Source organism: Oryza brachyantha, chromosome 1 (assembly GCF_000231095.2).
Source record: "Oryza brachyantha chromosome 1, ObraRS2, whole genome shotgun sequence".
Taxonomy (NCBI): domain Eukaryota; kingdom Viridiplantae; phylum Streptophyta; class Magnoliopsida; order Poales; family Poaceae; genus Oryza; species Oryza brachyantha.
Genome location: NC_023163.2, coordinates 19,977,683 through 20,001,452, shown reverse-complemented (window position 1 = coordinate 20,001,452; position 23,770 = coordinate 19,977,683). Strand labels below are relative to the sequence as shown.

The 23,770-nt window shown below is 37.3% G+C and overlaps 1 protein-coding gene across 1 annotated transcript; it reads right to left on the bottom strand.

Annotated features, from left to right (window-relative positions):
• Window positions 1-4,330: 4,330 nt before the first annotated feature.
• LOC102708206 lies at window positions 4,331-5,769 on the bottom strand. Its single transcript, XM_040519919.1, has one exon. It carries the CDS (start codon window positions 5,541-5,543, stop codon window positions 4,656-4,658), a length of 888 nt encoding a protein of 295 aa, XP_040375853.1. The 5' UTR covers window positions 5,544-5,769; the 3' UTR covers window positions 4,331-4,655.
• Window positions 5,770-23,770: the final 18,001 nt, after the last annotated feature.

Here is a 23,770-nt window from a genome sequence, read left to right as displayed (position 1 = left end):
GCCACATCTGTGCTAATCTTTCCACTTGCGGCATCACACACAACACGTTCGCATCACCACCTGTCCTAAAACATTTTTCAACTCCATACGAAGCTCCTCTACCCATCTCCTCTCCTCTCCTCAATTATGCCTCCAAAGCAGCAGCTACCTTTTTGCTATGTTCCATGGAATCTAGTACAATGTATACCGTATATGCAAACGCATCGAAAGGAAAGGAGGAGCCTGTAATTAAAGGACAAGTAGCTCGTCTACTGATACGGCGTGTTTTTTTTTACAAATGGGCAGCATCTAAAGCGACAGGATCATACCAATATGCCCCCAAGTGTGGAATGGAATATTGGAACAATTTGTGAGGTGCTTCGTGCTCGCAGCCGCCGAAGAAATCTTCTCCAGCATTGCACTTGAAAAGTTGAGAGAGCGAGAGAGGAAAAAAAGAAGTGCGTTGGTTCTCCCTGTAAAGGAGAGGGAACGAATGGGATCCAAATCAACCAGTTGGGGCGTTGAAAAAAGAATTCAGGCCACCCGCATATTTTCGCTTCTGAGTTATAAGTTATAATTTGAGTTTTTAATATAAAATTTAGAATTATCTTTGAGATTTTTTTCACTAAATTTTATTTTTCAGCCTAAACTTATAGATCATTAAGAATACGTATATAGAAGTTATTCATCAATTATTTTTCATTTATAAATATGTCATATGAAAAGAAAAAGCAAACAATCACCCGTGACATGTTACGTCGGTGGAGCAACTTGAGTCAGGATTGTGTGGATCGCAATTGGAAGAAGGGGAGACGGTAAAGTACAGGAAAAAAATAAAAAGGAGATACACGGTGTGTGTGTGTGGCCATTGATGTAAGGTCACAATCATCAAGTACTTCTTTATGACTACCTTTTAGAGAATTATGCAGTGTCCAATAAGCGCAATAAGCAAACGAACAGCGAGTTCCACGTAAATCTGACGGCCGCAAGTGGCCCTTTTCAGTTCTGAACTGTCAAACAGTTTACCCTACTCGGTACTAAGTCATTGTAAAGCAATATGAGTGAACAGGAAAACAAATATACGAGGGAACAGGCTAAATCAGAACATAGGATCCTACCACTGAAAGCAGGCAGATTTTGGAGAGCAGAAATCGCACATACGACCAACTAACTGATGGGAACTATAATGGCGACTTTAGAATGGAGGATGGCGATGGTGAAGAAACCACCGTTAGGTGTACAGTAAAAATGGCATCTTGGATAGTTTGGTGGCACCCCTCCATACAGGACCGTGAGAATGGCAAAGCCATCCTGGCAAACCTAAATTTATTAAAGAGTGAAGTGTACCAGCGGTCTCTAAACTTGTGTGTATGTGTCATCTAGGTCCCTGAACTCTCAAAATGTATTTTTAGGTCCCCGAACTTGTTCAGGGGTATCATATAGGTCCAAACGGGCTCTGACCCACTCTATCCGCTGACGTGGCATGTCACGGTGGTGCCTACGTATTGGTGGGGCCATGTGGGTCCCACATATCAGTACCTCTCTCTCATCTTTATTCTTTTCTCTCCCTTCTTGTAGGTGCCACTGGCATGCCACGTTAGTGGATAGAGTGGGTCAGAGCCCGTTTGGACCTATATGACACCCCTGGACAAGTTCGGAGACTCAAAAAATACATTTTGAGAGTTCAGAGACCTAAATGACACATGCACATAAGTTTAAAGACCGCTGGTGCACTTCACTCTTTATTAAATGGCCTAACATCATGAGTTTATTGCTTACTAGTATCCTCTTGCTGAAGAGTCAAGAATGCATATGGTTTTTGAAAACCTGAATGGTATTGTCTTCGAGAGGATTGATCATACACTAGAAAGCATCACCCGCTCACGCGTAAATAGGCCGCAAAATCATTGTCGAAGATGTTAACACAGTATTGTCATGCTCGACGGATTGACGCTACACTTCGATGCATAAATTATCTCTTCGTTTTGGAGGAATTTTGAAGGAAAATTACAGGAATTGAATTATTTTCTCTAAAAATCCTATAAAATTCCTATGTTCCGAAGAGGCCAAAATATCAAGATATGAAGGACTGTCAAAATGGTTTAAAAACTGCATACGTATATGTCCACCCAAGGCTATATCCTATTACTGGTGAAAACCAGGTGTTTTCTAAGATTCACAGTTTGAACTTTGGATATCCTCCAGAAAATTTTACATTATAATTAACAGCAGTTTACCTCTTACTGTATATGCCATGATCCTTAAATGTTTCCAATGGAACACCGGAAGCAACAAGAATAATTCATAGCAATTTAAGCAAGTATACACGATTCGGTTTAGAAAGTAACATAACATTGCAAGTACTTTCCATGAGGTGTCAATTAATCAAAACAGTGTCCGTCTTACTCTGGTGCATCGAAAAAGACACATGAACATTTATAACACAGAAAATGACAAAGAACATAATTTCTGAATCAGCATAGATACACTTCATGGAAACAGATGCTCCACAATGCCAGCAGACCACAGAGCCCAACAAAAGCCTTGGCTACAAATAAGCCACTTAACAGGCTCGAGACAGAAATAGTCACTAGCTAAAGGAACTAGTTGGAATTTGGGCCCTGAACATGGCCTGCGTGATTTTAACCCAGTTCTATAAAGGCCCTCCTATACAATATCAGATTTTTCTAGTTCAGATTGTAACGTTAAAACTTAGAGGAAAACAATAACAACCACACAGGTAGTTAGGTACCCAGATGATAGTTATTAGCTAAAAAATGCAAGTGGTGTTTATTCCCTGCATTCAATCAGTGAGATAAAAATACCTGTTGGAAAATCAGAACCATCACATGCCAAATAATCACAAAGAAGCTTTCTGTGTGTCAAGAATTATGACAGAAGCTATAAAAGAATGAGCAAATCGGGCTAAACCCAGTAAACTTATCTCAACGAAAGAATGCAAACAAAATTACAGAACTTAAGCTTTTGTCAAGAGAACCAGATGCATTGATAGCATCAACCTGAACTTAAACTGCTCCTTGCATCTTCAACATTTTGTCAACTATTGTACGTCACAACAAATACGGTAACTAATACAATAACCATATAAAAGCCCATGCTAATCATTCCAAAACACCCAACTCTTTCAAAAGGCAAACCAAGTAGTCAGTACTTATTGATATCTTTTCTGTTCTCACAAAAGAAGTGAAGACATTCATATCTGGAAGAAGCTACAATGGACTTGTTTGCATCAGGTTTCTAGTGCACTAATGGTCTGGTTCTATTGGGTCCATTTGAAGTAAGGGAAGTCTCGAGGATCCGTATCATGAGGGAAACAATCCTATGGAACCAAGGATTGATTCCTATCCATTCCCTTGAAATTCTTATGGAATGGGCTATTGTAGAGGAATTTTAGAGGAGAATTAGTATGAGGTTTCACCTCATGTTTTCTTCTTCTTGTATCTTATGTTGCTACGCTTTTCCTATGTGTCAATCATTCGACAGTTTTGAAACTTTCTTGTGTTTAGAAATCACATAGGAATCCAATGAGCATGGCATTCCATTGCTACCTTTTCCTATTCCTGTGTTTTGACAACCCTGTGTTTCATATTATCTTTCCACTTATTAATCTTCCAGCACTCTGTAAAATTGTTATCCATCCATTCATGTTTCATCAAGGGAACATTCAGAATAATTCAAAGGCCATTAGTATGTCATAGAACTAATCTGTCAAAAGAAAGAAAACAAATCATAGAATATTGTTATATGCATTCTGATCAATCAGGTTTATGATCTTTCCACTAAACCAAACCATCACACCCTTCAAACTAAATCTAAGATTAGTACCGTGAACAAAACAGCACATCAATTAAAATTACCAAGAATAGTTCCTCATAGTAAATTAAAAGTTTCTGTTCCTAAATTCTACCCCAGGACCACATATACATTACTAATTAACACCGGTAAATTGACTCTTAAAACTGTAAAATGGTCGATATATGTTCTAGTTATTATGCATTGATCTGTACATAACATAATTCATCAGGAAAACAATAGAACAAACATGAAGACCCATGTATGGACAAGTTCAGCTTAAAGAAGAACAGCAGCTGCATATTTCACATGAAAATAATATCATAATCATACTCATGCTCATATTTTCACAGGTCATTTAAAACTTCCATGGCATCTAAGCTCGCAATGCTACTACAACTCAACCAAGATAACAACTTTAAATACAACTGCAGTATCAAGAAATTAAACAGCCCCACATATAAACCAAATTGACAATTCTTCAGAAGATAGCACTGCCACAAATAAATTTGATATTGACCAACAAGAAAATATCCATATATGACATCTAGATGAATGGAAATAATATGATATTCAGATTTCATATAGTGCTTTGAGAATTGCTTCAAATGAAATCTTCAAAACTTAAATTGAGGTTCTTTATGCATGGAAGATGACAAAAGGATTATGCGCTATTCGTTGTGGCACTATAATTCTATAATTCCGTTGACTCACACAAAATTGGTGTGATATATTTGCAGTAACAACAAGAGATGCTATAATACAACTCAGATGGCTAAGAGACTAATTATCCACATGAAGAAACAGACTATCTCAACAAGGAATCAACTGAAAGAAGCGAACCTATTGTTTGCTTGGGCTCCTCAATGACGAGGACTCTGCTTGGTAATGCCAACTCCACCAGAGAAGATGCGAGCAAAGGACTGCAGGTTCTCGTCAGAGGGGCTTATGTGGATCTTTCTTGGTAATGGTAAGACACAAGGCCCGCAAAAAACCACTCCGGCCGTATCTCTGGACACCTCCCGCTCCTCATCGCTCCCGTCATCCACGCGATTATTGTTCAGCTTCACCGCAACGTCCTGCTTGTCAGCGCTCTTCTTGTACGGCTTCGCTGCAATCTGCTGCTTGTTGGGCGTAAGAACCGTCGGAGACGGTGGGGGCGTCGGGAACGAGCGGTTGAGGACGCGGAGCACGCGGCCTGCTGGGATGGGCGCGGCGGAGAGGCCGCTGAGGGAGACGGCGGGGGAGGAGCGCAGAGCGTGGGATGCGGCCGGAGTCGGCGGCGTGGCAACGAGGCTGGCCGCCAAATTGAGGAGGCCGTGGACGCGGCCGGAGGGGCGGCGTACACCGACGGCGAACATCGACGGGGACCCGACGGGTCGGTACAGGAGGCCGTGGTCGCCAAGCAGGAAGCGGGCGGAGCCGACCAGGGAATCCCCCCCGATGTGCCAGCCTCCGGTGGGCGCGGCGTAGATCTCGACGGTGACGGCGGCGCGGGAGTCGTCGGCGAGCGCGGCCTCGTGGACGCGGAAGAGGAGGCGCTCGTGCCACTCCGGGTCGACCCCGCCCGCCCGGTCCGCCCGCGTCTGGAGCCTGTGCGCGGCGTCCACCCACGCCACGGCGTACGCCTGCAGAAGCCGCCGCCGCAGGGCGGAGGGCGGCTTCAGCCCCTGCGCCGAGATGATGGTCACCTCCAGGATCCGCTCGCCCTCGGGGAGCGCCAGCCCGGACTCCTCGTCGGGCGCCTCCATCGCCGGGAGAGCGGCGGAGGTACGGTTTTTTCTTGGTCGGCGTCGGCGCTCCGATTTGGGGAGGTTCGAACCCCGCCGGATTGAGCCGTTTGATTAGGGCCTAAAAACGATTCGACAGCTGCATTCACCGCCTTCCAGATTGCAAGTTGGCATAGCCCAGCCGTTGGGGGACTCCCAGTGGACGGATGTTTGCGCGGCCCAGCCCAGCCGCTCGCCCCACTTTCTTTTTCCCTCCCGTCCGCCACATGCAAAATCGCCCGGAGTATTATCAGCCTATCAGCTATCATCAGCTATCAGCTGTCTAGATTGATCCATATATTAATATATATAATTTTATATATGTGTCCTGATTCACTAGCACATAAATAAATTTAGACAAGACCAGAAAGCCTTATAATATAAAACGAAGGGAATACTAGTTTATTTAGATTTGTTCACACATATTACTATTCAGAATATGGCATACCGTACGTATGGTATATGTGATATACGTACAGTTTTTTGAAGACTCATCATGACGTAGAAAACCAACTTAACATACATTTATTTTCTATCCATTGCAGAGCCTCCAAACAAACTCAATTAGTACGGACCGGTTTGGTTTGGACAAAATTTAACCTTACAGATTTTTGTTAGTGCTAAATGTTGGTAAGTTTTTTATATAGCTAATCTTACTAAGGTAAAATTGTGTTTGGGTTGAAGCCAAAATAGCCTAGGTTAGTTTTGAAATGACTTGTTTTTTTATAGACTTGTCAAAATTTATCTTTAACCCAAATGGATAACAAACGCTATTTATGTTACAACTATTAGTAAGACGAAATTTATCTAGCGTGATTGTGTGCAGCCACATCATCTTATTTATTTCAGCCACTATGTCAATCTTAAAACTCCAATAGCAACCGTTAGATCTATATAATACTACTATTGCGCAATGTCACTGCATGCCTGCATCCGTTTGAAACAGATGAGCATAAAAGCTACAGCACCAGTGAAGTCATTTTTGCATTAGAAACTACCACTACCAATGGCTGGACCCAATTGGCCATGGTTAATCCCATTTGTTCTTTCATAACTCTCCTGCAATTCCTCCTATAATTAGGAATCCCTCACACACCATTGACATTCTCCATGTTGAGAAATAGCGTATGGCCATCATCCCTTCCTAATCGATGCTAGTCACAGGTGCTGAGAAATAGTCACAGCATGCTTTAGTTTTATCAATAACTCGATGCCTTACCTATTTCTATAATTCTATTATACTGTTCTTTCCAGATTAAAAATTAATATTATGTGCTACTACATTTCTTCTTTTTCCGTATTTTCTACCCATATTGCAATTTTTTAAGCCATCCTCCCTTGGTCCAGTTTCTATCAAATTCGCTCATGTCCGACATCTACATGTACACTAGATGGATACCCCGCGCGTTGCTTCGTAAGAACTGTGTGATAATATAGCAGATATGAATTCTAACAAAATTTTCTTACCTACTATACGATTTTTTTTCATATGTTTATATTTTTTTGTGCTATCAATTATCCATAGGTTATAAATGGTTGAGTTGAATGGTGTGTCTTTTGAAAGAAGAGATGCAATTTATACTCTTGATGAATTATCCAAAGGCTAAAAATAATTGAGATGATGTGAAGAGATGCAATTTACACCCTCGATGTATCATCCTAAGGCTAAAACTAATTGAGATGATGTGGCTTAATTTACATCCTTGGTGTATCATTTTAAGCCTAAAAACGATTGAGAAGATATGTCTTTACGAGACAAGAGAATAACATTAACAATAGGGATACAGGAACAAGTTTCGCTGATAGCAAACTTAATCACCATGCGAAACAATTAATACGCACAAACACTGATTGTATATTGCTACGGTACAGGGTAGCAAATGGAATTTTTTTTTACTATAATGGACTTCCTAGATTGTGAAATCGCCATGTTTAGTTTGGGAAATAAATTTTTTTTGTTGTCGCGTGGGAGGTTTGATCGGATGTCGAAATAGGTTTTCAGACACGAATGAAAAAATAAATTTCATAGCTCGTCTGGAAACCACGAGACAAATCTTTTGAGCCCAATTAATCTGTCATTAGCACATGTGAGTTACTGTAGTACTTATAGCTAATCATGAGATAATTAGACTTAAAAGATTCGTTTCACGATTTTCTCCCTAACTATGTAATTAGTTTTGTTGTTTCTTCTATATTTAATGCTTCTTTTAGGTGTCAAAGATCCAATATGATGTTTTTGGAGAAAAAAATAGGAACTAAACAGAACCTAATGATATGTTGGTAAAATTATAATGCCCTGTTTAGTTCAAAAACATCACGTCGGATTTTTGACATCTAAATGAAGCATTAAATATATATAAACATTAAAACTAATTATACAGTTATGGAGAAAATAGTGAGACGAATCTTTTAAGCTTAATTAGGACGTGATTAGCCATAAGTGCTACAGTAACTAATATGTGCTGATAACGGATTAATTAGACTCAAAAGATTCGTCTTGCGGTTTCTAGACGGAATCTAAAATTTGTTTTGTAATTACACTACGTTTAATACTTCAATTGTGTGTTTAAAGTTTTGATGTGATGTTTTTAAAAAAAAAATTTGCAAACTAAGGCCTCGTTTAGTTCCTAAATTTTTTTTTCCAAAAACATCACATCAAATCTTTGAATACCTAAATAAAACATTAAACATAGATAAATAAAAAAACTAATGCACAGTTACGGAAGAAATCTTGAGACGAATCTTTTGAGCCTAATTAGAAAGTGATTAGCCATAAGTGCTACAGTAACCAACATATGCTAATGACATATTAATTAGGCTCAAAAAATTCGTCTTGTGGTTTCCAGCCGGAATCTGAAATTTGTTTTGTAATTAGACTATGTTTAATACTTTAAATATGTATCCGAAAACTTGATGTGATGTTTTTGCAAAATTTTTTTGCAAACTAAGGTGGTGTTTAGATTGAGAAAATTTTTGGGAGAAGTGTCACGTCAAATGTTTGACCGGATATCGAAAGGAGTTTTTGGACACGAATACAAAAACGAATTTCATGGCTATCCTAGAAACCGCGAGACGAATATTTTGAGCGTAATTAATCCGTCATTAGGAAATGTTGGTTACTGTAGCACTTATGGCTAATCATGGGCTTATTAGGCTCAAAAGATTCGTCTCAAGATTTCTTTTATAATTGTGCAATTAGTTTTTTTATTCATCTATGTTTAATAATTTATTTAGGTGTCCAAATATTCGATGCGATGCTTTTGGAAAAATTTTGGAAACTAAACAATACCTAAACACCACCTAAACAATGCCTTAGTTTCAGGTTGCAGTCAGGAATTAGTACGTCCTAGCTACAGACAGTACTGCAATATCTGTTTGCTTTGATGAACAAGACGTGATAGAAAGAGATTCCACTGTACCTTATATCTTTGGCCATTTGCAAATTTATCACTTGTTTTTTCTAAAACATAAGGATTCAGTTCTAGTGATATTTTTTTAATCTCTTAGTGACAGTTTTGTAATAACGTTTCAAACTAGTGGTAAATTTGCAATTGTCCATATTTCTTAAGGTTATATCAGATGGCTTTTAGTTAATTAGAGGAAAGCTCATTGGAAGGTATGTTCAAATTTTTATTGTTTGAAGCAGTTTTGTTTTCATGTAACATTTAAGATATTTATAGTGAAACTGAGAATGTTTCTTTACATTTGACATTTTTTTTCTATTTACCCGTACACAGACGTTTATCTCCAGCTACATACACAAGTAAAAGGCAAAACTCTGTCATAGGCCCCAATTGTTTAGCTTTCTCTTTGAAAAAGTCAAATTACATCTTTACAAATAAAAAATAATGTAAGAATAGAAATTTTATATGTGTGTTTTTAGTGATCTAAAAACAATGGCTGAAAAATAAATTTTGATAAAAAAACACCAAAATCAACTCTAAATTTAAAGTTAAAAATTCAAATTTTGGCTTATAAGTAAGCACAAGTAAAAAGATGAGGATGACAGAATAGTGCAAGAATCTAGTCTCTCCCTTTTTTAGAAGAAAAATTGAGCTACAAGATCATATGGATTGTTTTCTTTGAAATTCCAATGCCAGGCACTCTCCAAGAAAACAATAATCATGGCAATAAAATTAACAATTGTCATCACTCTATTCAATATTCCCTATTCCCTATTCCCTATTTTACACCAGCACACATAACTCTTATTTGTTTTCGAAAAGTTCTTGCCGTAAAGCGCGGTGCATCGGCAAATTTTGAAAATAAACCAAACCAGCACATCACATGCTGCGCCCCAGGCCCGTTGAAGGCCAGCGACCGCTCAGTGCCCCTTAAATTGGAGGGCCCATGAAGTCTACCATCAAATCTTAGACGGTCTTATTCTTTCGCTTCGGTTTATACCTATAAACTAAAATTTAAACTTTTAACATTAAGAACATACATATACAAGTTTTACTTATAAATTATTTTTTATATGTAACTATGTCATAGAAAAATGCAAATAATAAAGACTCAGGTTTCTAAGATTAAGCATATATAAACATGTGACAACTAAAACGACATGTCTTAACGAGCTCCAGCATAAAGATACTCCATCGTCCGCCCGTACGTCGTGCCGCTACATATCTCACCTTTATTCGTATTTCGCTCACGAGTCTCCAATTCCTAAAGATGGCTCCGCTAGCCCCCTTTTATGGTTTATTTGAAGGGTGCACCGCTTCACTACTACATTTTATTTTCATCTTCCATCAGTTCTGCAGTTATATGATTTATTTTAGGGTCTATTGTGGCTTATGATAACTTCCCTTGATGTCTCAGATCTTCCATTATCAACCCTGATCTTCTATACTCGCAGTGTCGCAGGTCACATTTGGGATTAACTTCCGGCAAAAAGAGAAAATTTAGAAAACGACAATATTTTGATTAAACTACAATTAAAGAGGCATCTGATAAAACTATAGTGTCAGCACCAATTTTTTTCACAAAACTACATAATCAAAACATCGTATTATAAAGATAGACTTTAGATTTTAAGCGATAATTTCACCAGTAAATCTATAGCTTTGTGATGCGAGACCTTTAAAATATTGTTTTATGACAAATTGGTGATGCAATCATAGTTTTTTTTTATAGTTCAGTCAAACCATATATCGTTGTGTGAAATTTACTTAAAACGAAAAAAAGCTATAAATAAGATATACTCCACATGTCCCAAAATAATTTTATGTTTTACTCATCTTGCACATTTCAATGCAAAAGCAAAAAAGAACTAAAATACCCTCTATTTTATCGAATCTTAATAAATTGTTTTTCACTTTATCTTGTCCTAATACATTCGTTTTCTATTAAAAAAACTCTGGTACGATTATCGCTAAAAATAATATTATTGTAAAACAAATAAGAGGAGTAAGAATAGTATTATTCTAGGACGGAAAAAAGCGTTGGCGACCACGGTGACCAAAGCAACATTGGCGGCCGTTTTGTAGCCATCAACTATTTTTCCACTGGAGCCAACAACTGTTGTCTACTGCCACGACCAGCTGACTGTAACTCCGGTTGAAACAGATCGTGGGATTTGATGTTGCAGTGGACAGCGTGGAACATATTCGCATGGTGTGAACTGTGGAGTCCTTGTATTATCAGACCGGGAAGAACGGAGTGGAAAGAAAACATATTCTCTCGCACGTCTGAAAATATATCAACTTAACGATCCCTTCTTTCCAATATAAATATAATTCTGGCACTACTTTATTATAAATTAGTTTGAATAAAAGCAGCTTTAAATGTCTCTCATTAGATAAGAATATAGTATGAGTAAGAGACGTGATGGTAAAACATAGAGAAATTTGGATGTGAGGTGATTGATCCATGTAGCAACCAGTATTCCACAAATACACTCTTTATGGGACAACTTTTAATTTCAGAAATACACTTATCATGAGACATATGTACCATGCAATTCGCTTATGAGAGTATTATATAAGACATGTCTTTATTCGTAGTGCTAAGATGTGTCACATTTAATATTAAATGATATATTTTAGGAAGGAAGTTGTGTCTACTTATATAGGATATCGACACATATATACAACTCGACGAAGTATTGCATACCATATACTATATGGAAATGAATCCTAGGTGTATAGATAGAGCCTATAGCAGAGAAGTAAGTAGTCCCCGAGAGTGAAAGAGATGCAAAGTCGGGCCTGTAGTTAAAGTTGTAATACATAAAACCACTTAATTTCATCTGAACACCATAATAAAGGGGCCGCTTTAGGTGCATTATACTTGTAGTATAATTTAATTCACATCGTTTATTATTTTTACCAAATGATTATGATTAAATTATATTACCAACAATATTATGTGAAATTTAAGATGGTAATATCGTCATTTCTATTGTGATACTAAGTGGGTTGTACTGGGTTTTTCCTATCTGTGCCTAATACGACCGTCGCGACCGCGTCTATCCCGACTTCCACACCGCCGCATATGCCTACCCTGGTTTCCATCTTTGCCTCCGGCCTTTCCCCCTCCTAGCACCACGCCGGCGTTGTCCCCCCCAGCGGGTCCGAGCCTGCCGCCGGAAGGTGGCGCGTGGTGTGGGGCAGCGGGTCATGCTCCTGTTGGCGAGCCTGTCACCGGCTGGACGATGCAGATCTTGACTAAGATAATATTCCAAGCGATAAAATAATTAGCAAATACAAATCAAATAATTATCAAAGTATAAAAATACCCTTTAAAATTAATAGACGAGATATTGGTGATATAATACTAATAGTAAAATGCACCCAAGCGTTCCCCGTAATAGATACCTAATAGTAGTCCAAATACAAATAGTTAGACCCAATAGTAAACCAGCAGTGCTATACATGATTTTCGTACGATGAAACGACGCCCACGCTGTCCCGTTTTGAAGCTGCGAGCGATGGTGGACCTCTCCATTTGAAACAGCGGGGCGGTGCGTTTGAGTGCGTTGGACGTACGGCACTGCCTAGCACCGTGCGTTGATCGTGAGTTTTCATCGTATGTATGTATAGCCATTTTCATAATGTACCCTGATGCCATCCCCACACCCCACCCACCCTCCATTCCCACGCAGCCACGCAAGCACATGTCCTCGCTGCCTGCCGAGGCCAGCCATTGCGCCCTCTCCCCCACGTTGGTTCCTCTCCCTCCTAAAGTCCTCGTCCACACTTCTCTCGACCTTCACTAAAAGATAAATATTTTTAAATATAAATTAATGCATATCAAGAAAATGAGTTTTTTTATAGTCGAGCCAAACCATATATCGTTGTGTGAAATTTACTCATAAAGAAAGAAAAAACAAGCTATACATAAGATATATTCCCTCTATCCAAAATAACTTTATGTTTTACTCATATTACACATATCAATACAAAAGAAAAGGAAATAAATATCATTTATTTTATTGAATGTAAATGCAATTTCTTTCCATTTTATCTAGTTCTATTACATTCGTTCTCTACTTTTAAAAATCTGATATAGTGATCCCAACAAACAAATTTATTTTAAAATAAATAAGAAAAGTTAAAGAAATTTTATTTTAGGACATACTCCCTCTAGTCATCAATGTTTGTCGTTAGGACAAAGAATTGTAGGCAAACCATAGCTCATTTGCATGTCAGAAACGTCATATATAAATGACCGGAGGTAGTAATAGCTACTCCCTCTGTTTCATAATGTAAGATGTTTGACTTTTTTTGCTTGTAATGTTTGATCATTTGTCTTATTTAGAAAATTATGAAAATATCATTTATTTTGCTTGTGATTTACTTTATTCTCAAAAGGACTTTAAGCATGACTTGTCATTTTTTATATTTATACTAAATTTTTAAATAAGACGAATAATCAAACGTTAAAATAAAAAAAATTAAACTTATATTATGAAATGGAGTTAGTATTAGCGACAGCGGTGGCCAGGGCAACATTGGCGGCCGTTTTGTAGCCATCAACTATTTGTCCACTAGAGCCAACAACGGTTGTCTACTGCCCTGACCTGCTGACAGTAATAGCTACGCCAGTCGAAACAGATCGTGGGATTTGATGTTGCAGTCGACAGCATAGAACATATTCGCATGGTGTGAACCGTGAACTCGATCGACCGGGAAGCACGGATAGGGAAGAAAACATGCATACTCTCTCCCACGTCTGTAAATATAGCAACCTAATATTCTCTCCTTTTCAATATAAATATATTTCTACCACTACCTTATTGTAAATTAGCTAGAGGAGAAAATGATTTCAATGCCCCTTGTTAATTAGTATATATATAATGTGATTGATGTGATAACTAGTATTATGTAAATACACTTTATAGGATAAAATTAAATTTTAGAAATGCATTAATCATGAGACAGATGTAATATGTGATTAGCTTATACAATTATTATATAAGCCACGTCTATATTCGTAGTGCCATAATATATCACATCTTAAACTAATGATATATTTTAGAACAAAAGTTGTGCCTAATCGTGTATAAATATTAAGTTGTTGTATCTATTAGAGTTATATGTATGAGATACATCATGCACACATATATAGCTCAATGAAGTACTACATACGTAGCCTAGACATAAATAAATCCTATGTGTATGTGTACTATATTCGATATGGAAATGAATCCTATGGGTATGGATTGCAACACCCTGAGTTTCTATCCTAAGTCCTAAGTCTAAATCACTAAAGAAATTATCTAATAATAATTGACTTAGGAAAAATCTTTCAAAAGAATTAATTAAATTTAATTTAAGTTCGCCAGAATATTCTAAAATATCTCTAGAACAGAGAAATTATTAACAAGATTTAAATTTAAATTGTAGAGTATAAAATTTTGCTCCAAAAATTAATTTTAAAATCGGTAGAAGTGAGGTTTTCCTCTTTTTCTTTTTCTTTCTCCTTTTTTTCTTTTTGATTTGGACGTGTCGGAGAAGTGGGCCCGAGGTTATCCACTAAGCTTGAGTAGTGCAAGGCGACGGTGGGACCACTGACTAAAACCACCGGAAAAGAGAGGTCAGGCCCAACAATATAGCGCGCCCTCTGGAAGTCGGGCCGCTCCCTACCCCTGTCGGCACCCAGGCCACCTGCTGTGGGGCCCACTCTACGGCAGGCGAGGTGTCACTACCCAACCACCTCATTTATTGCGATGGGAGGGCGCCTGGCGTGCCTCGCCACCCTCGTGATATCTTATACATAGTGAAAATTGAAACAACAAAAACAGAAATAATAGGTCTCTTCTATATATATATATATATGAACTACTTAGTTTACAATTTTACATACATTGAGGATGCCCCTACGTATTCGCTCCAAGATAGATTTATAACAATTGGTTGGCCCTATTGTTAAACTTGCTCTTATATGAGCCAAACGTACTCATCTACCCCCACTGATTTACTACCCCATTTGGGCCAATTCTATATCCCGATGACATAATTATCTTGCCGTACAAGGCCTCCACTCCATCTGCATCTGAGAGCATCCCCAACGGCTCATCTAAATTTGGTCATCCATATTTTCATTTGGATGATCATCTAAACTAGTTTCATCCTTCGTATCTCTTTGTACCCCACTAGATCATCCATATAGGACATCCTCTATATCTCTTTGGAGGATAGAGAGAGATCATCCAAATATGAAGGTTCTCTCCTAATATGAATGACATCTAAAAATAGATGATAGGATAGTCGTTCTGTTGAAACTTAATTTATATTTTCCATTCTCTATTTTCAGAATAGACGATGATATGGATGAACTGTTGAGGACGTTCTGTAAACCGGCCCCTAGCTACAATATTGGAGGATGCATGCATGGACCATATCTCTCCGAAAGGAGTTGCGATCTCCGTGCAAAATGCGGCCATGCATGCACGCATGAAAAATCATACGAGCTGAGCGAGTATGATCGAGCGTGTAAACTAGCGCCAATAGTGGGCAAGGACATCGTCCAAAAGAATGGTCCCGGGTGTCAGGCCCAGGTGATTGCATTGCCACCACTTCGAAGAAGTTGTCGGCAAGGATCGATGAGCAAGAAAGCAAAGGGTCTAGCTAGAGATTAGGGACAAAACCAGCTGTAGTGTAGCGTTGCCTGAGCGTTTCATGGGAACAGCTAGCACACCACCGATGCAAGGAGCTTTGCCTGTAGATGGACGTGCATGTGGCTGCATGGGAACTTGCATTTGCATGGAACTTGTTTGCAAAGCATGCACCTAGCTAGCTAGCTGCAGCAATATTGTGGTGTTTTTTTCAAAAGCTTTGAACTGCTACAAAAGGCGAAAAGCTGCGGTACGTGTTTGGTATGATTTCCGCACCAGCTTTTGTTCTTCTTTCTCGCTGCGCTTGAGAAAATGGCTGGTGGTCCATCAGTTTTACAGAAAGGTTGAAAGGTTGGGGGACAAATTGATTGTCAAGTGCCCGAATCTTATCAGCGACAGGGACATATCACGGTAACTTATCATGATGTTGGCATTGATATACAGTAAATTAGCTCTGTAAACAACTCTCGTGTTAGAGTAGGTACAATAGCATGCTATAAACCAACTATAAATATAAGAAGATATAAGAAGAAAGAGAAGAGAAGTGGGCTACTAATTTATATCTAGCTGTAGCACGGACTCCAATACACAGTATGTGTATGGCATGTGGGACATGGTGATATATGTATGTTTTGTAGGTAGCTATTGTATGAGTTGGCTATTAGATTAGCTATAGATGAATTGAAGCTAGTACTTGGCTATACTATTGAACTTGCTCTTAGTATCCCTGAAATTAAATTAATTACTGGACAATCCATTCAGGATCGATGTGAGGTAGGATTATTATCTCCATCTATCACGAGTTCACGACCACATGTTTGATTGAAGGTCCCATGCCGTCAAGATGGATTAACCATTTCTCAGCCTTGAGGCACATGGAATCTGTCAAAAGTATCGGTCAAACGACTGTGAAAACTGATGCTCTAGCTAGGAGGAGGGTGTCATATCAACAAAGAAAGACAGCTGCGAACCGCGCGCGGGCGGTGTCATGAGCCTGGTGTTGCCTTGTCTTTTTCTCCCCGACAAAATCCCATTCTGCACTTTGGATTCACTGATTTGATTCCGCTGTGTACAAATACGCTCCTCGTCATAAGCTGCCACACGCTCCTCGTCATCACGGTACGAATCACGCAGATCTAAAACCATCATGCATGCATATCGTCTTCAGCTACACAATATGTCCCCTCGATCGTTTTTTCAAAAAGATATACTCCTAGTGAAATTTTAATCACCTGATGAAATGGTCATATAGCCCTAGTGGTCAGTGAGTTGAGTAATATTTAAGGTAATAGATTTAAATTTTCATAGGAGTATAAATTTTAGAGTGGGTATTTAAGGGACCGGCTAGTTCCCATACTTGAGATAAGTTACCAAATTCTAAATTAAAAAATATTACATATATTCGGTTGGATATAGAGACCGGGCGAAAAATACCTTTAAAAAACTTGATTCACCTAATGAAATTTTAATAGCTAAATGTGCGTGTGTAACTCGAACTAATCACTTGATTCACCTAATGAAATTTTAATAGCTATGTATACGTGTAACTCAAACTAATCACTTAATTCACCTAATGAAATTTTAATAGCTTACTCGTGTTATTTGTTCATCTAACCAACGAGCTAGCATAAACTTTTTAAGGGCAGGCATATAAGAGAAGTTCAAAGGGCAGGCATATAAGAGAAGTTCAATAGTACAGTCAACTACTAGCTTCAATTTATCAATAGTACAACTAACTACTAGCTTTAATTTATCTATAGTCAATCTAATAGCCAATTCATACAGGAGTTACCTATAAAACACTAATATATAATCTCACATGTTATACACACTGTGTCTTGGAGCCTGTGTCATAGCTAGCTATAAATTAGTAGCTCAGTGTTATCTTTCTCCTCTCTTATCTTTTTAAAATATATTTATAGTTGGCTTATATTCTACCTATTTTACCTGCTCTACGATAGCAGACTATAAGTCAGTTATAAATATATTTTAAGAAGATAAGAAAAGAGTGAGATGAGCAGTGTACTACAGATTTATAACTAACTACAGCATGGACTCCAAGACAACCAGTAGCAGTAGTAATAGTTTGAATCGCGACGAGTTTGCTTAGAATTATGTGCTTTTGTTGGAACTTGCTAACGAATCTAGGATTGGAAACGAGCTACCAACCAGGAAGATATGTATGTCCCTACACTGCACAAAGATCACCGGCCTACGCCTAATTCGCATCAGGGGCTCGGCTCTGTGGATTAATTACACTGGAGTAACATTTTGCTGTTACAACTAAGTTAACTAATCAATTACCGCTGTTGTCATTTTGGACAATGATATATGCATCTTCAAAATCTATATTTAACTGTGTTCTATACTAAAATATATAAAAACAATAAATGTTTATCTTTATTAAAATACACTATGAGAATCATCTATTTTAAAAGTTATTTAATTAATAGTTAAAACTTTAAAAGTTTCACCATATACTCTTCTTTCGAACGATAAGAATTATAGAACTAAACCACAGGTCATCTTTTAGGTTTTTAAAAGAAAAAAATAATCGATATATTTTAAACAGGAAATAATTTGCGAATAAAACTTACGTGTTTATAGCAATCTAAAAGCCAAAACTGAAAAATAAATTATAATAAAACACTTCAAAATCAACTTTAAATTTAATATTAAAAATTCAAAATTTGAGTTATAAGCATAAGCAAAAGCTAAAAATAGGGGTTAAGAATTAAAGAAAGCCATACGAAATGTGGCTTAAAATAGCTTAAGTCGCCGGCTTCCTCGTCACGTCACAAACTCCTTGACCTTAATGAAAATTTTAGATGATGCTCTTCCCCCCTTAAAACTTAAAAAAAACCATGGCCTTATGGTACTGGTCATGTTTCATCTCTCATACATGGTCTTGCGAGCTTGTAGAGACATATACTTGGGCCTGATCACTGCCATCCCTCTGACCTGCCACTTGATCTCTTAAACAAATAAGAGCAAGAGCGAGACTAATAATATATCCAACAAATTAGTTATAAGACTCCTTAAAGTTTTTTTAACTCACCCATATAATAGTTACCTCTTCCTCATTAATGCAGAATCTATTTGGCTCTCTCACAGAGTTTTTTGGTTATTATGTCTGAGCTGGCTATAAGCTTATAGTCTGTTTTTTCTCTCTCTCATCTGCTCTCTTCTCCACATCAGCATTTAGCTAGCTTACAGCCTACTATTATACTTGCTCTAAGAATGATAATTTGGTGACTCCAATTCTAATTCACTATAGAGGAATGAAAAAAAATTTCTAATCCTTATAGGTTTTTAAGCTAAAGTTGAGCGGAGAAAGTGATCATTACTTTAAAACCGGTTTTTATGGTAAGCCGAGCGTGGACTGAGATTTTCCTTTAAAGGCGTAAGAATATGGCAATCCCACTTTTGTGCGTGTTTTTTTTTAAGGTAGGACGATCATTGACGTTAATATTCCCTCAGAAAAATTGGCCAAAGCAACTACTAATTAGTAATAATAATTTTATTTTACTATTAAATACTTAGTTTATTGTATTATTGATTTATAAAAATGCCTTATAACATCCATTTAAACCATCAGCGAAAAGTTAATTTATCTCATCACCCAAACAAACAAACAATCAATTACTATGACGGTCCTACTGCATAACCAAATCAAAACTTGCAGTCCAACCAAATACACTCTAAGTACTCCATTTAGTTCATAGGACTGGTAAAGGATTTTATAGGATTCAAATTTCTATGATTTTTTTCTACATGTCTCTGCGGTTCATAGGAAAACAAAGAAAACTTTTCATAGGATTGTATACCTATACGATAATTTTATATGAAAACTAGCAAGAGGTATGGGCTCTTAGATTCCTTCGTTTTCACTATTACATTGATTCCATTGTAACTATTTTTTTGTGTGTTTTTCCTATTTATGTTAGGCTTACGAAAAGTCAGTACAATGATGAAACCTTAGCTTGAAAACACAGCCACCCATGGGCGGATTCACCCATTGGGCAGGGTGGGTCAGCCGGCCCAGCTACGACCCGCGTCGGTTCACACCTCAAGACTCTTACTGCTATCGATAATTTAAAAAACTTGTGATGATCTTAGTAGTTTGGCCTTAAAAATAATTAAAACATAAATATATTTTTTCCATACATCTTCTTATAAAATTAGCCATGCTTCTATCGTTAACAATAATATATGTTAAAAGAGCATTCTTGGTTAGGACATAATAAAATTCTATTTGTGCAATAGGATGAACAATGAAGTCTCGATTTCGTATTGTCCTAAATTGAGAAAGTGATTTTTAAAGGACTTGATTTTAATGAAGATAAGAAGAGGTTTCATGCCATGTATGATTAGAGAATAAATTTGCTCAAGCCAACATACTTCTTCTACATAATTTGGACATGCTTATATTGATTTATACCTTCTCATATACTAATCTAAGTTTTTAAAGATTATTGATTATTTAACTATTATTAATGTTTCGTAAATTAACTATTTTTGTAAATCGATAGATTTACCATTATGCTTTTATGTCTAATGAATTGCATATTGTGTATTATTGCTTCATTTTCAAATGGGATTTACCATCTCGGATGTATTTGTGGACTCAATTTATTTATTGTATTTTATTTTTATTATACAGTAACTATATATATATATATATATATAAGAGATATGATTTGTGTTGTATTTACTTTATTCATATAATATCTTCGTGATCTTTATTTTAAAACTAGGTCCACCACTGCAGCCACAGCACCAGCATATTGCACAAACACCTGCTTGAAGGCCAAACATGCCAGGAGAAGTCAAACAAAGCATGTATATCTAAAAATCACGAGTATTTGGAACCAGAGTTAGAGCATGGCTAGTAGATTATCTAAATTTGGTCCTCCATATTCGCATTTAGATGACCATCTAAAAAATTATTTTATTTTTTCACTCCAACAAATCATCTATATTACACTCTTCTATATTTTAATAATACCTTTCCAACTACCTCTATTCTTAACAACAAAAGGAAACAGCAATTAAGAAGAAGCGTGAGCGGCCGGCAGAGAGTGCGGGCAAGAGCGGCCGGTGGAGGGTGCAGCGTGGACGACCGACAAAGGGTGCGGACGTCTAGCGGGTGGCACTGGTGGCACAGCCAAGTGAAGCCCATCCCTATGCCCTAAATCCATCCCCGGTACGCCTCCAAACTTTGCACCATAGTTTTGCCTCTAGATCCACCCAGCCACCATCGCTACCAAGGTCTACGTCCCTAGAAAAAACAAAAGTGTTATGCATACGACGGAGCCGTACGACCCTCATGCGAACGGCGTGGAGGGCAAATGGCAGCATGCACGGATGGTGGCGATGCATGCCGACGGAGTCATATGTGGGTCGTATGACTCCGTTGGATGTATAGCAGCATCGTAGACAAAATAGTACAAGATGAAGGGAGGGCTAGACTCACCCGCACGGCTGACCAACAACGATTGCATGGAGGGACGACGAGATTCGGATCAGGACAGGAGCTCACTTACGACATTGACCATCGCAATCGATAGGCCGTAGGGAGACAGAAAATTCAAATACGGTGTGCCTCTCTCCCCGGATGTATAACAACAAATAAAAATAGAATATGTGATAAATGTGTTATTAGAACATATTTTTTTCCCTTTTATCTATTATTTTTATAATGAGATGGATGATATGCTGAAACTTTTTTTTTTTACATTCTATCTGCAAGACGGATACCGGTAAGAATACCATTTGTAATTTTACATTATTCTTTTCTGAGTTTTTGTGCTTTATGCATGTTGTACTTAGAAACATTAGTTTACGAGTATATTCCATGGAAACACCCACACAACAAGGATCTTTTATGCATAATCAACTGAAGCCCCGCGTGAAAAGAAGCTCAAACATATTAATATATTCATCTCGGAACTGTTGTATGCTTCAAGAATTATTTTAAAATCGGTTGAACTGAAAGCTGACAAAGGGATGGACCAATTGAGTAATACGTAGGACACAGAATACATTTGTTCAAGTTACCGAGTAGAAAATATTAGTCAAACAGCAGTACCCAGCTTCAGTGATCAAGACGAGATTCTTTGGAAATTGGAACTGCAGATTTTCACAAATTTGGAGGTTATATTTAAGATTGGAACAGTACAATGTGGGAATTGGGATGCTCTTCCAAAAGGAAAATCTCCGATGAAATAACGGTTAATTTGATTTATTACTAGCTGGGACGGGAACTATAAACAAATTTCTCCACCTAAAAAAGTTCCTTCTGGATACATAAAAATACTGTTACTCTTTAAAACATTTGATTAAAAAAACAGAAGAATGGAGAATATACAGCCTTTTCATAGGTATGTAATTGTAAAACAAATTAAGATGGCAAAACAAATGAATGATCGCTTAACTAGACTGTTGGAAAAAACACACAAAAAAACGGATGAGATAAATAAACTCAAATTATGTCTCTAAGAGGTTCGATCTCTTGCAAACTTTCCTCAAAATTTAAATGCCTTATGCCAATTCGAAAGGATTTCATAGGATTTGGAAAACTCCAAACCTTTGTTCAAAGCTCTATAGGAAAAATCCATGTAGGATTTAAATCATGTAAAATTTCTATACACAAGTCATTTAATTCAAATCGACCAATTCACATGTACCTTTTACAATTTTTTTGATTGTTTATATCTACCGATATATCACTCCAAAATCTCTTGTCCTAATAGTACATGTTATATTTATTTATTTCCTTAAAAAATACAATGTTGGTGAGATGTGTTTGCCACACAGCAGTGGATGTGCCATGGAGCCTACGAGGGCCATGAGGCTACTGGCTCTAAATTTGTGGTCTCTCTCTAGCCTCCACTAAAATTTTCTGACATAATATATGGCAATAAGTGCATCGGTTATGCCTTAAGGTTGAATACATATTATGCCATTCTCAATCCATAATAATACTAGATATAGTTTTTATAAGCTCCTCATCATCAAAAAAAACTAATACTATACACTACTATTCTAATACAAACACCACTATTTCATACTTCAATTTAATGCTACTTATCTCATCATGTCTCATGTAAGATATGGTTTCATTCTTTTTTCTTATTTATTTACTTGCCATATTATTTTTTATCCTAAGTGACAATTTATTTGATGCTATGGACATCATATAGGTTAGGAATGGCCTTATACGGCCAATATGATCATTCATTTTCGGCCAATCTGCCATGCTGCCACATTTTCACCTTTAGTGTGCTGATTTTTTTTTTCGCTAGCTACTCTGTGTCAAAGAATTTATTTATATATACCCAAGTATCGATCGATCATTTTCGCTTGGATCTGCCATGCTGCCACATTTCCACCTGTAATGTGCAGAATTTTTTTGGCTAGCTACTCTATGTCCTTAGAGACTGTCCTATATATGGCTAATATCATTTTCTTTATCTCAAGAATGTAAGTTTATCATAAATGTGATGAAAATATTTAAAAAATTACCCTCACAATTAACTTTCTGAGCAATATTGGCGTGTGTAGTTTTATTTATCTGTACAGCTTGTTATATATAAATATAAGAAAACTTTTTTTTCTTGGATGGGTTATGAGACTAAAATTAGTACCTTTGTGTTGTATCATCAAAACAAAACCTTACATCAGGTATACTAACCAGCTACAAGCTGACTATAAATCTACATGGAGAGATAAAATAAAAAATAAAAAGGTTTAGATCTCGTATCAGTACTAGCTCTACGCATGTTGTAAGGCCAGTCTCAATGAGAGTTTCATGGGCAATAAGTAGGGTGTCATGTTGATATTTTTTATGATGTGACAACTTATTAACAAAGAGAGAGATGAAATTAGTTTTATGGAGTTGAAACCCTATATGCAGGGGCGGATTTAACATGGGGGCGGTGGGCCTCCACTACCCCTATTAAAACTGTTGGAGCTCCTATGAAGACCCTCTAAAATTTTATAGCAAAGATCAATAGAAGAGGGGCTAAATCTCTATCTAACTTATTCAGACCCTCTAATCTCGCTAGTTAGATCCGCCACTGTCTATATGCACAGTTACCTAGACAGATCGTGTCTTACATATAACCTAGGAAACAACAATAGATAA